General features: G+C 43.2%; 1 protein-coding gene across 3 annotated transcripts in view; it reads left to right on the top strand.

The window, feature by feature from the left end:
- The window catches only part of NDUFS8 (NADH:ubiquinone oxidoreductase core subunit S8), a 41,149-nt gene extending 39,038 nt beyond the window's left edge, over positions 1-2,111 (top strand). For all 3 annotated transcript variants that reach the window (XM_085878605.1, XM_085878614.1, XM_085878623.1), the window contains exons 6-7: positions 475-603; positions 918-2,111. In XM_085878605.1, coding sequence (XP_085734731.1) covers positions 475-603; positions 918-1,049 — 261 coding nt within the window. In that variant the 3' untranslated portion in view covers positions 1,050-2,111. The remainder of the gene's footprint in view (positions 1-474; positions 604-917) is intronic.
- Positions 2,112-13,033: the final 10,922 nt, after the last annotated feature.

Here is a 13,033-nt window from a genome sequence, read left to right as displayed (position 1 = left end):
GATGTGTGTTTCAAACGGTCAAAGGTCGAAGGTCATGTGACCTTTGATTGAAAATTTTTTTTATCACCATGATGACTTGTGAACTGCTGAAGGTATTTTAACCAAACTTGTCGTAAGTATGATTGTAATATAAAGATGAACTGTTTTTTTGGGGGGGTTCAACAGATCAAAGGTCATCTGCATTTTGAGACTCATGTTGCAGACCGTAATTAGAGTTGGAAACATCTGATGTTGTTTCTCCTCTACTTGTATCTCTTTTTATTTTATTTTTTTTTTCTCCCAAGCTCTCCCATCTGTACTTTAAATTTTTCACACGTGACCTTTGATTGAGATCAAACATAATAGTGTGTTGACATCAAATGTGGGCGGGGGCATATCCATCACTGCAGAGGTGTCGAATTGTGTTTTCTGGTCTCCACTATTTGTGAACCTCGTTTCGCCAACAACTACCCTAACCCTCCTCCCGATTTCCAGGCAATAACGATCGAGGCCGAGGCAAGAAGTGACGGGAGTCGCCGTACGACTCGTTATGACATCGACATGACAAAATGCATCTACTGTGGCTTCTGCCAAGAAGCGTGTCCCGTGGACGCCATTGTTGAGGTTTTTGTTTGTTTCATTTTTTTTTCCCCTCCTCTCATCTCCCACATTCCTTTACCACCCATTTCACACATCATGTACTTAACTACCTTGTTATCATCATGCTCCATGTCTTCCTTTTCCCCAATTTCTCGCCCCCCCCCCCCACCTCAACCCTTTCTGTTTTCTGTTGCCAGTTTTTGTTGCCCTCTCCAGGTGTGGGTAACAGTTGTGGCCCTCCTTACCACTGAGATTGAATCCCTTCATATTTCCACTCCCTTCTCATCCCACCCCATTCCTTCTCCAATCATCATTTCCCGATTCTTTGCCTTCCCCAGGGACCAAATTTTGAATTTGCCACCGAGACACACGAGGAGTTGCTGTACAACAAGGAAAAGCTCCTGTCCAATGGGGACAAGTGGGAGGGAGAAATTGCTGCCAATCTACAGGCCGATTTCCTCTACCGCTAGTAACACTGAAACAACTACCTGAACTGCACCTTTTGTTCTCCACCTTTTTCCTCATCAATAAATACAACCGAGTCGACTGACATCTCAACAATTTACGGGTTTTTTAAAATTCAATCCAAAGTCGCCCTTTCCCGATTCTTTGTTTATTTTTTATTATATGTATCTATACCTCTTTGGAGAATTTAATTTTGAGCGAGATCTCACTTCCGTTAGCATTTGGCAATTCCTCACCAATTTGATTGTGTTGAATCAACATTGAAATTACAGTAACTCGTGGTTCTTGTTGGACATTAATTCTGTACTTGGGGGGGGGGGGGGGGTTCCTTCTACAGTCGTGTGATGAGAGTGTTAATGGACTGGGGGGGGGGTGGAGGAAGGTGGAGGGTCGTCACTCCGACAGGATACCAGCAAGCTAGCCCTCATTTTGATGACCTCGGAAGGATGACAGGCCGAGTTAACCCCACCTGGTATTAATTCAACAGCAGAGTGTGATTTGAACTCAGGACCCTAGGATCCAAAGCCCTCCACCCTAACCATTAAGCCAACATCAGGCATGGGGGGGGGGAGGTGGAGGTGGGGCAGAAGAACAAAAGGAAGTGTTAAAGTAGTGCGAGGTAAAAAGAGAACAAAATGGAAAAATATTTCATGTGTGAATCGCATCATTTGCTGGTGCGCAGCTATGCCCCTGGTGCAGTGTCCCTTGTGGGTTCGACCAGGAATTTGGAACTTGTTTTGTGGTTTTAGTGGTAGATCGTCCGTTCTTCACAAAGGATACCGTGGGATCTTTAACGTCCACTTGTACCGGCAGATGAGATGCCAGTTTAACGTCCCTCCGAGCGACGGCACACATCGATGAATCGCCCTGCCTGTGAAGCACCAGAGAGGCAGTTTATAGCCAGGCTGGTATTCCAACCCAGGCTAGATATTTCGGGGACGAGTGTGCGTACCTCCAGGTTATCCTCCCAGCCAAAGTGAAACGAGCGAAGCATTCTGTGGTAATTTGTTTTTTGCTTTTGCTGAAGCATTGCACAACTTTAACTCCAATAAACCAGTGCAAATTCAGAGGTAATGGATGCATTGCATTTTGTACCAAAAGTACTTCCCACGGGAATACGTGATCTATTAATCTTCACACATTGCTAACCCAAGGTAAAGACTTTCGAGGAATTGTAGATTAAATCAACAACACATTGATTAGGGTCTGTTAACCCCCATGGGAAGCCAAGAGAAGCTGACATTCCGGCCATTAATCCTTCACTGGAGCAAAAGAGGGTTCATGCCCACCGACGGTAGTTAACACCCCTCGATCAACGTCGTCTTCATCCATTATTCCACCTGTCTGCTGACACTTAACCTTCACAAGCAAGACTAGTCCTTTATTCTACTTTCAAAGAATACTTTACACCCATTGTTAAGTAGTCACGTTCAGCGTTCTGCGAAGTTGGAAGCGATGAAGGTTTGGGTCTGACTCAACATAGCTCTTGCTTTTTTTCCATAACCTTTACTGTAAAAGTTTATTGATGAAACTTTGTTTTGTACATCAGTTAGAGTTTAAAGAAAAATGTGTTTATATACAGTGCATATATATATAAAAAAAATTTTTAGGAATAGAGTAGCACATAGTGTCACTCATTAACTGTGATGTTTATACACCCTTTCAGCCCTCTCCGCAGTCACTTGTTTATTTAATATGAACTCTGTTGAACCGAATGTGCCCTGATGAAGTTTTTTTCAGTAATGATGCATCTCTGTGGCCTCGTAGTGTTTCTTTGTGGCGATTGTTATCCAAATGGTGAATCTGATGATGAAAATGCTGCCCGATGAGAATCCTTGGCTGGCAGCTTTAGCATGAGAACCGTAAAATCTGCTCAGGCAAGAACTCTCCTCGAGCCGCACGCAGAGTGACCTTTGGACTGCTCGTTTCCAAGTGTTGTGTTCCTCCATCCCCTGTAAAAACTTGCAATCAGGGAAAATGAAACTGTGGGACCGGAGCGGGAAAGAAACGAGACTTTTATGGTCTCGAGGAGTCCAACACAAGCATGAAACATGTATGTTAGGTTATAAGGTGTCATTGTCATCATCATCATCATCAATGTACGATGCTCTTTACAGTGTCATTGCTGCTGAAGCAGTCTCTTGGCATGTCTTGTGCTGGGTGGTTTGCCTTTGCCTTCATGGCAGTAATTTGTTTTGGCTGTCGGTGATAACAGCCCACTCGTCACGAAACACCGGATCCTTAACATCCACCAACGACCAGTGTTGGCAGATCAGATGTGGTTTATTTGTGCAGGTGACCGCAATCTTTGTAAAGAAAATTCTGTAAACATTGTCCATTTCCTTGAGCCAGTGGTACACTGTTGAACTCTCGATTTACCCTCTCCTGGACTGATGTGAGCGATACCGTTTTGCCCATCATGCCCATGTTGCATCCGCATGCCATCACACCCACTTTACTGCAATCTTAGTACTGTACTGCTGTCCACAGGTCACCCCAAGCAGAGAATTTGATGAGAATGCCAGCACACGATGGCATATTCATTTTGAAAGATGCAATTGGATCTTTAATATACACACACACACACACCTACGCACCTGGCTGAATGCAGAATGGACAACCTGCTTTACATCCCAATTTGAAGGATAGTGTGCTCCGATGCAGCACCCCAGTGTTTCTCCAACCTTTGCAGTGCTTGGTTTAATCCTATACTACTCGTGGTTAGTGAGCGATAACTTGTCCAGTCAGCAGCATGACCAGGTATCTCCTTATTAATATGCCTGCGATTAACCATTTCCTGTTACTACGTAAATTTGATTGATTTAAGCCGGAACTTCATTTGATGGATGTTGCATCTTGTGCCGTTTCAACCAATTAAGGGATAATTGGAATGTTTGTTGACAAGGACCGGCCACAGGGAACTATGAGTGTATCATGGGCCAAAGCAAGTGTCCCACGATTGTGAGGCATCAGAAACAGTAACATAATTTGAATGTGGAGGAACAGGTTGGGTAGAAATTGGTCACCGTGGCAATAAAGACCGTTCGATTATTATCCTTAAGGTCACTTAACACATCCCAATATAACTATTTATTTATTTTCTGTGTGGTTACAATAATTACATTGATCCACCCGAGCCAGGAGCGATTAAACTTGCACAAAGCAGACACGAAAGGTCGAAAAGGCCGTAAAAGCACGATGACGTCACACGAATCTTCTACGTCAGAGCACACTCATCGAGTTATTTCGAATTTCCGGCTTTTAACATCTCTCAAAAGATCAGCTTCTACATCAATGGGATAACATCACAACAGTTACAGTGCCAGGAGGGGCAGGAAATGAGAAATAAACGCTAAATGGTGAAAAAGGGAAAGGTGAGAAGGGTGGCGATCAGTCAGGATTACTCACCTCCGATGATGATGATGATGTAGTACCACTCACCACACATTGAGACGATGTGCAAGTTCGCTCGGACGAAGACTCACAACAGCAGGCACCGTGTTGTGAAACCGCACTGGCCCAGAGAGGGAGAGGTACAGATCTTTTAAATATCCCGGGCTGATCTCACCATCGAGTCATCATCCTCATTTCTCCTTCCAGCTCAGCTTTCTTCCCATAACCCTCTCCCCTCATCCTTTCCCTGCAAACCAGCCCTCACCCCTCCTGCGTAGAATGACCTGCATGGAGTGAAAACTTCTGCATGTTGGAACTTCATGATCATTGCTTTGTAGATCCACGTTCAGGCCAGGATGCTGGCTATCCCAGGTGCTTGTACACGTGTAACTAACTACCTCGTATCGATGGCTGGTTGTTTTAGATCATGTACTTTGTATCCTCGTGTTGGTTCGATATTGTGATCTTGGCTGGCCTGTAGAGCCTGGTGTTGGCTTAACGGTTAAGGTGGCTGGCTTAAGATATTGGGGTCTTTAGTTTGAGCCCTTGTCGTGCCACTCAAGATAACACCAGGTGCGTTGACTCAGCCAATCATCCTTCTGAGATCAGCAAAATGAGTACCAGCTTACTAGGAAGAATAAGCTATTTGATTATCCTGGGTTTATTATTATTTATAATTCTGTTTTTTTTAAATTTTACTACAAAGTCAAGGCTCGTGGAAGAATTAGAACGCAGTAAAAGGAACAGGAGGAATAGGGGGAAATACCAACAGGATGGATACAGAAGAAAACCCTCAAGATGGAATAACTGGAAATTTGGAGGGAGGAGGGCTTAGCGGAGATAAAAGTGATCATGGTGTTGGATTGGGATCCCCGAGCCAAGGATTCTGTCCCCGAGCCAAGGGAAAATTGCTTCACTAACCCTGTATGCGTCTGAAGAAGCGAGAGGAGTGAGTGGTTCCTCGATCATCATCTGCTGTCCTGTAAACACCACCCGAGCCTTTCTTCAATACATTATCCTGAACGTGGTCTGGCACAATACAGCCACGTCATGTGGCGGAGCCAACGATTCACTTTGGGGATGACACAAGAAGGAGGCACCATTATCGAGTTATTACCTCCACACCGTTTGTTTTCACCCCTGTCTGTCTGTCTTTGTTGGTCTGTCTATGAACAGGGTATCTAAATAAGTTGTGGACGGATTCTGACAAAGCTTGATGGACAGGTTCGGTGTGTGACGAGGATGAACTGATGAGGTTTTGTTGAAAATCCAGATCTGAGAATTTATCAAGTGATTCTTCACCGCTGAGAGTTGGAGCCAAAAACGATATATAGCATGATGTCTCAATAAGTTGTGGACGAGTTATGACAAAACTTGGTGGATGATTTGAGGAGGTGACGATAAGCCGATTCGATTTTGGTTCGGTTTCCGATCCAGCCCATCAGTAGGATACAAAACGTAAACTGTTCAGCCTGGCAGCGACACGCACTCTACCGAGTGCTGCTGTAGTTGATAATTGTGTTTTGTATGATATTGTGAAGTTAATGTTGATGTCTTCAATCTGTGATGGTTAAATTAGTCCGAGTGAAGCAAAACGTTCATAAAAGGAAGAGCATTATTACCTCCATCAGCAAAGGTGGAAGGAGGTTGTTTTCACCTCTTTCTGTTGCTTTGTTAATTTGGCAAAAAAAACAGTTTTTTTCCCCAAGTCTGTTGGTCTGTCGCATTTGTCTGTCTGTCTGTTTGTGACATGATTTTTGGCCACAGTTTTCAAGGAATCGTTCTGAATTTTTATTTTTTTTTTGTATATGCCGGTGACGAGCCAAGGAGAGCAACGCTAAATTTTGGTGAAGATCCGATTCCTGATCCAGCTCTGAAATTTTAAAAAGTGATTCTTCACCATTTAGAGAAAGGGCCAAAAACGATATCTAGCATGCTATCTAAAAAAAAGTTGTGGACGGATTCGGATGAAACTTGGTGGACACGTTGGGTGTGAGACGAGGACGAAGTGATTTGATTTTGCTGAAGATCCGAATCTGGATCCAGATACCAGAATAATTTTATTTTTTTAGTTTTTCTTCACCATTGAGAGACAGGGCAAAAACGATTAATATCATATTTTCAAAAAATTTATTGGGCCAGTTATGTTATGTTCTACCAGGTCAGGCATTGTGTGGCGGAGGTATGCACTCTACTGAATACCCTTCTTGTCTTATCCTATTTCGATGTACTGGACTGTTTACATAGTGTTGGTGCTCCCAAAGCAGTTTCTTGGCAATGGTAAAACTGGGTGGTTTGCCATTGCCTTCCCAACGTTGTCTGTCTGTGTTATATCCTTTTAAATGCTGAGCATCAAGCAAGGAAACAGCACATACCATTTCCACCTCGGGCACACGAAGCGGAAAGTCGTGTTAAACAATTGCTTCACTTTGTCTGTCTGTGTCGAGAAATGTCAGTTTATGATCAAAATCGAACATTCAATTCAAATTAAATTGTTCTTCGAACACGAATCGGGAAATGAATCTGTAGTTTGGCCGGACTTTATCTCTGAATTTGACCTGATCATGTATGCACAGAGGGGAGTGAGTTAATTTTTTTTTTACTCTGCCTAACAATCAAACAAAATTAAAAACAATTCTAAACAGGAAACATTGTTTTCAAAAGCGTCATAAAGGACACAAACAACAGACACGAAGAACTAATGTGACGTGTTAAATGAGGTGATGAAATGGCGGTAAACTTTTTTTCCCATCCTTTAAAAATCTTTATTTTATTTCTTTTGAATTATATAATGTACTTCAACACTGTAGAACACAAATGGCCTTGCTGTCACTTTCAAAACCCCTCTGTTTGGCAGTACTTACACATCACTACGACCAAACAAATTTTCAGCTCACCGACCCCGCCCATGTCCTTGTTTCTCAAATCGGTGTGGGGTAAGGTGTTCTTTGAATTCGTTAGTTGTCTCCCCCACCGAAGGTGGACGAAGGTTATGTTTTCACTCCTGTTTGGCTGTTTGTCTGTCTGTCTGTGAGACGGTCATCTCAAAAAGTTATGGAGGAAACATGGTGAACGGGTTGGGTTTGTGACAAGGACGAATTGATTTGATTTCCGTGAAGATCCAGATCCAGATCCGGATGCGATAATTTTTTTTTTATACGCCCGATATATATATATATATATATATATATATATATATATATATATATATATATATATATATATATATATATATATATATATATATATATATATATATATATATATCTGGGCGTATTATGTGATACCGGTCGTCTGTCTGTCCGTCCGTCCGTCTGTTCCTGTCCGCACTCTAACTCCCAAAGTTTTCAACTTTCACGTTTCATATTTGGTACATAGGTACAGACTGTGGAGACGGTGTGTCGCGGCATACGTTCGTCATCTAAAGTGGTTGTCATCAAGCAGGATGCTGTTTTCCATGTAGTAGCACAATTTTGTATATACCTTCTTGTTCGGGCGTAGATTGTGCTCACTTGAGCTCTTGTTTAATGTTACATTTCATAATTTTTTTATTTTACAAGTAATTCTTCACAATTTCAGAGATGGGGTGAAAAACAACATACAGTATAGCACAATGTCTAAAAAAGTTGCGGACCGGCTATGACAAAACTTGGTGGATGAGTTAGGTATGTGACAAGAACGAGCAGTATTGTGGCGGCCCGGACATCTTTCATGCCTCCCAGATAAGGATTGGAGAATGAAATGACGAAACAAACTTTTAAAGAAGTTGAAAGTACTTGTAAGCGTACCTGTGAGAAAGAAGTGCCATATAATTATTTGTTTAGTTCCAGGACACAAGACAAATTATACTTGATTTTTGCATCTATTGGTGAAAGGAGAATGTGTGTGTGTGTGTGTGTGTGTGTGTGTGTGCGTGTGCGTGTGCGTGTGCGTGTGTGCGTGTGCGTGTGCGTGTGCGTGTGTGTGTGCGTGTGCGTGTGCGTGTGTGTGTGTGTGTGTGTGTGTGTGTGTGTGTGTGTGTGTTGTAACACCACAGCCACTGCTTGCTAATTGTATTAACAGTAAATGAGAGGGTTAACCTGACACCTCTCATCCACATATATTTCTCCTGTTCCTATATTTCTGTGACTCCGATTTGTATTCAGGAACAACAACATTGGTTAACCATTCTGAAATTATTCCTGGTGTTGGCTGAATGGTTAGGGTGGTGGGCTTGGGATCCAAGGATCCTGAGTTCAAATCTTCCTTGGCTGTTGAATTAATACCAGGTGGGGTTAACTCTGCCTGTCATCCTTCCGAGGTCATCAAAATGAGGGCCAGCTTGCTGGTATCCTGTCGGAGTGACGACCCATCCAGGATTGTGCCTAATTGCCAAGGAGACTGCTTCGGCAGCATCAATGCTCTGCACAGAGTATGGTCCCAATGGATGGATGGATCCTGAAATTGCCACTCTTTCATCGAAATGCTGAAAATTATGTTTAAAAGACGACTTGAATCAGATTTCGTGCTAGCAACGGTGGGTTAAAAGTGCCCGGTGAATAGAACCGAGTCAGTGCAGACGCACACACAGCGCATGCGCAGAAGCCCTCATTTGCATTCATACGTCATTTTGAAACTCGTGTTGTTCAAGCCCATTGAACCTACAGCTGGATCACTACACTGCTTTTGGGACACCCCATATGAATTAAAAACAATTCTACCTGATTAAGTTTTAAACAGAAATGGTGATGGCCAAGACTGATGTCGATATAGACCCGTGTACATGACCATTGTTTCCATGGTGGTCTCATTGACTAGATCGTGGTCTGTGATCATGCTACTGTCGTCATTATAATCTCTTCCTTTTTCATCCGTTTAGTGCTACACTTCTAACCGTGCCCTCTCTCCTAAACCTGGAGGTAATTAGGATATTAATTATATTTCTATTGTAATTTTCTTCAGCTTCATGTACATTACAAGAGCACAATCACTAGAGTTGAGTGGATTTTTTTTGCCTTTTACCTGTGTTTTAACTCCATTGTACGGATTCAAGGACAACCAGGCACCAATGTTTCAATCGGCTGTGTTCGAGTGTTTCCAGAAGTTTGTTTTCATTTTGTTATCAGGGAGCTGTTCCAGTGATAACTACAGTGTGAGTCAGTAACGGCACAAAGGTACAAGTGTGTTTCAGTGATAAAAATACGAGTTCCCTTCCAACGAACTTCAACTTCAGAAGGCATTATAGGCTCATGGAGCCTGTGCAATGGTTGTCAATGTAGACTTGTTTGTCCATGCTCTGTCCTTTCTAAATGCTGAGCATCAATCAAGAAAGCAGCACGTACTAATGTTTAAAAAAAAAGTCTTTGGTCTGACTCGAATGGGAGTCAGGTTCGAACCACCGACCTCCCAGACTCAGAGCAGTCGCTACATACTCCAACGCTAACCATTACACGACCGAGTTTGGTAGTGGTGGAACCACCCTGCAAGCTGATTACGTAATCGGTCTTTCTTGTTCTTGAAATCCCCAAATGCTCCTACCTTTTTGTTCTGGACTTGAGCCAGTCCAGAAGCTGCTGGCCCAAGTCCTGCACGAACCGGCTGGCCAGGAATGATGTTCAGCGACAGGGAAGAATTTGTAATTGGTTCAGGATGTAGTCGATAACTCGCCTACTCTCCGCGAAATATACCATGGGATCTCGAGGACCAACAATGATGGCAGATGAGGTCCTCCGGCTGAAGTGGAAGGTACACAAATTGATGACTCGCCCCGTTGTGAAGCACCAGGATGACAGTTTACAGTTGGCCCGAGATTTGAACCCTCGGCTCGACATCTCAGGGGTGAGTGGTGTGCTCCTGTCGGTCCTTCCAAGTCGTACCATAATGGTTTAAGCGGTTGTCATGTACATAGTACAGGATAACACATCTCGCAGTACCACATCCACATGACACGTTTGACCCATCGATAAGGAAATGAGAGGACACATCAGTTGGGAATGTCACTTCCACGACCACAATCGCATCAGCACGTTCAAAATACAGATTAGAAGTACTTTCACTTCGTACTGCAGTTGTTCCAGTGAAGTGCTGATGAGCAATTGTAACAAATACCAAATTGTAACAAATGTAACAAAAAAAACAATTGTAACAAATTGAGCAATACAAATACCATTGCAGTAATAATAATGATGTTTTTAAAAGTATAAAGAACTTTAAAAGTTGAGAAATGTGCTGCAGACACTTACCAGGCTGTTTGCTCTGCTTCTCCCTCTCGAAATCGCACACGCACTCACTTCGCCTTCCCCTCATGTGTCTGTGTCATGGTTTCCCGGCAGGTCAGCAGACTTGTTAGTCACACATTAGATCACACCCTGCCTCTTGCTTTTGTTAACCAATTCTCTCTCTCTCTCTCTCTCTCTCTCTCTCTCTCTCTCTCTCTCTCTCTCTCTCTCTCTCTCTCTCTCTCTCTCTCTCTCTCTCTCTCTCTCTGTCTCTGTCTCTGTCTCTGTCTCTGTCTCTGTCTCTGTCTCTGTCTCTGTCTCTGTCTCTGTCTCTGTCTGTCTCTCTCCTGCATCCTCAATCCATTTGTCCACACTATGCTTTGTTCCGTTATGTTGTTTTTCTTTCTCACTCAACCGTTGCCATGTGTTGCTTGCCTTCTGACTGCACCGAGCATACATGCTGGGGGTTCATGGGTCTTACCCCATGACTGCCTGAACTGACTGTGGCCATCACAATGTGGGGATGATCTGCTAGATTTCACAAATCTAGCAGTTTTCTTGACCACCACAGGCGAATTAATCCACCCACTTTACTCCATGGTACAGTAGTAACATGGATTGGGGGTTCAAGGAGCTGCGAGGGGAATCTGACCAAAAAGTTAGAGACACAATGTTGTCGTGCACGTTTTGGGGAGGAGAATTTGGGTCGTTTGTGTGGGGGGGGGGGAAGGAAGTTGGTGGGGGCACCAGCCGAGTTAATAAAGAAACGAATATGCCTTTATGGCTTATGCTAATTGGTTCCTTTTTCCCATGAATGAAATAGTATCCACATACAATAACTGAATCCCTTTGACCCTTCATCTCATTTAGACCCCTTAGACCCTTTAAAAACCCTTCAGACCCCTTTCGTCTTTACACCGCTTCACCGTCAGACCTTTTAGATGCTTTTTTGACCTTTTAAGACTCTTAAACCACTTTAGACCCCCTGAGAAAGGCGAAGAATAATCCCCTGAAAATCGTTTCTGATGACCTTTTCATGCACCATTCACGTTGTATTGAAATGATGAATCAAAACATCAAGTCGATCACACAATGAATCGGATTAATCGAAACTGATATCACAAAGAAAAACTGATGTTGAAAATTAAATGAAATGAATGATCCATGGCTCGTCGAATGGGAAACCAGAATGAAATGCTCTTGACAAACGACGAGTGGAAATTGATGCAGGTAAAGCCATGAGGAGTATAGAGATAGGTGGCAATTTGGGGGTCTGAAGAAGTGATGTGGAGAGGGATAGGTGTCTGTAGGTGGTCGGTTGGCATGGAAAAAACTTCGGTGATCTTCCGTCAGGCGGTAGGCCCGAAACGTGCCAAAATTAGTTTCCCAGAGAAGCTTTCAGAATGTCACCCTCACTCCGCAGCAATACTTAGGAGGTACAACAAGCATGGATTGGAAATCTTCCCTGGTGGAATGGAACGAGGTTGCCAATGTTACCAGCTCCACCTACTGCGACATCTGCACACTGAATACTTATTGACTTCCCTTTTCTACCAATACACACTCATTTGAGGTGAGACGTCGACGAGCTCGTCAGTGACGGGTACCATGCTAGTATATATACTGTATGTAAAAGTGAAATGTTAGTTTGTTTGTGACCTTACTGATTTGAGCTCACAAGATTAACGCCTTTATGGAGCTCGAGCTCACTTTCTGGGATCAGATTTTTTTTGACCACTATGCGCCGAAGTAGGGGATTTTATATAGTCAGGAGGAGGTCATTTGGTCCATTATTGTCGTGTTGCACTCCCAGGTTAATTTCCGTACTCCAGCTTTACTCCGACACACCCCTTCGGCTAAGACCCCTGAGACCTTTACACCCTTTAAATCCTTTCCTACCCATTTATACTGTGTTCAGAGCCTTTAGATCCCTTCATTCCCATTTAGACCCTTTTCAGACCTATGGAGCTTTTTCAACCCTTCAGACCTATAGAACTTTTAAGACCCTTTTGATCAATGACACACTTTAGAACCCTTAAGGACCCTTAAGACACTTTCGACCCAGAAGATTTTTACACTCTTTGCACCGTTACACCCCTTTTAGACCTTTTAGGAATCATTAGACCATTTTTGACCTTTTTAAGACCCTTAAAGGGGAATGCAAAAAAGAAGGGGAAAATTTTTGGGTTTTTTTGTTTTGCCAATCACAAAGTGTCGAAAAAAGCCCGAGAGTGTCAATTTTTGAATTTCACCAGTGACGTCACATTATGAACTCACCATGATCCAAATGGCGGCTTTACATATTGTTACGTTTGAGGGGGGGGGGTATGCATTCAAAGGGTAATTAGGATGTTTAACTAGGTATGCCATGCTGTTCGAGTTTACCAGGATCTCGATGT

Source organism: Eptatretus burgeri, chromosome 1 (genome assembly GCF_056783735.1).
Source record: "Eptatretus burgeri isolate ZD-2024b chromosome 1, Ebu_testis_v1, whole genome shotgun sequence".
Taxonomy (NCBI): Eukaryota; Metazoa; Chordata; class Myxini; order Myxiniformes; family Myxinidae; genus Eptatretus; species Eptatretus burgeri.
The sequence above is the reverse complement of the archived record's forward strand: the minus strand, read 5'-3'. Positions and strand labels throughout refer to the sequence as shown.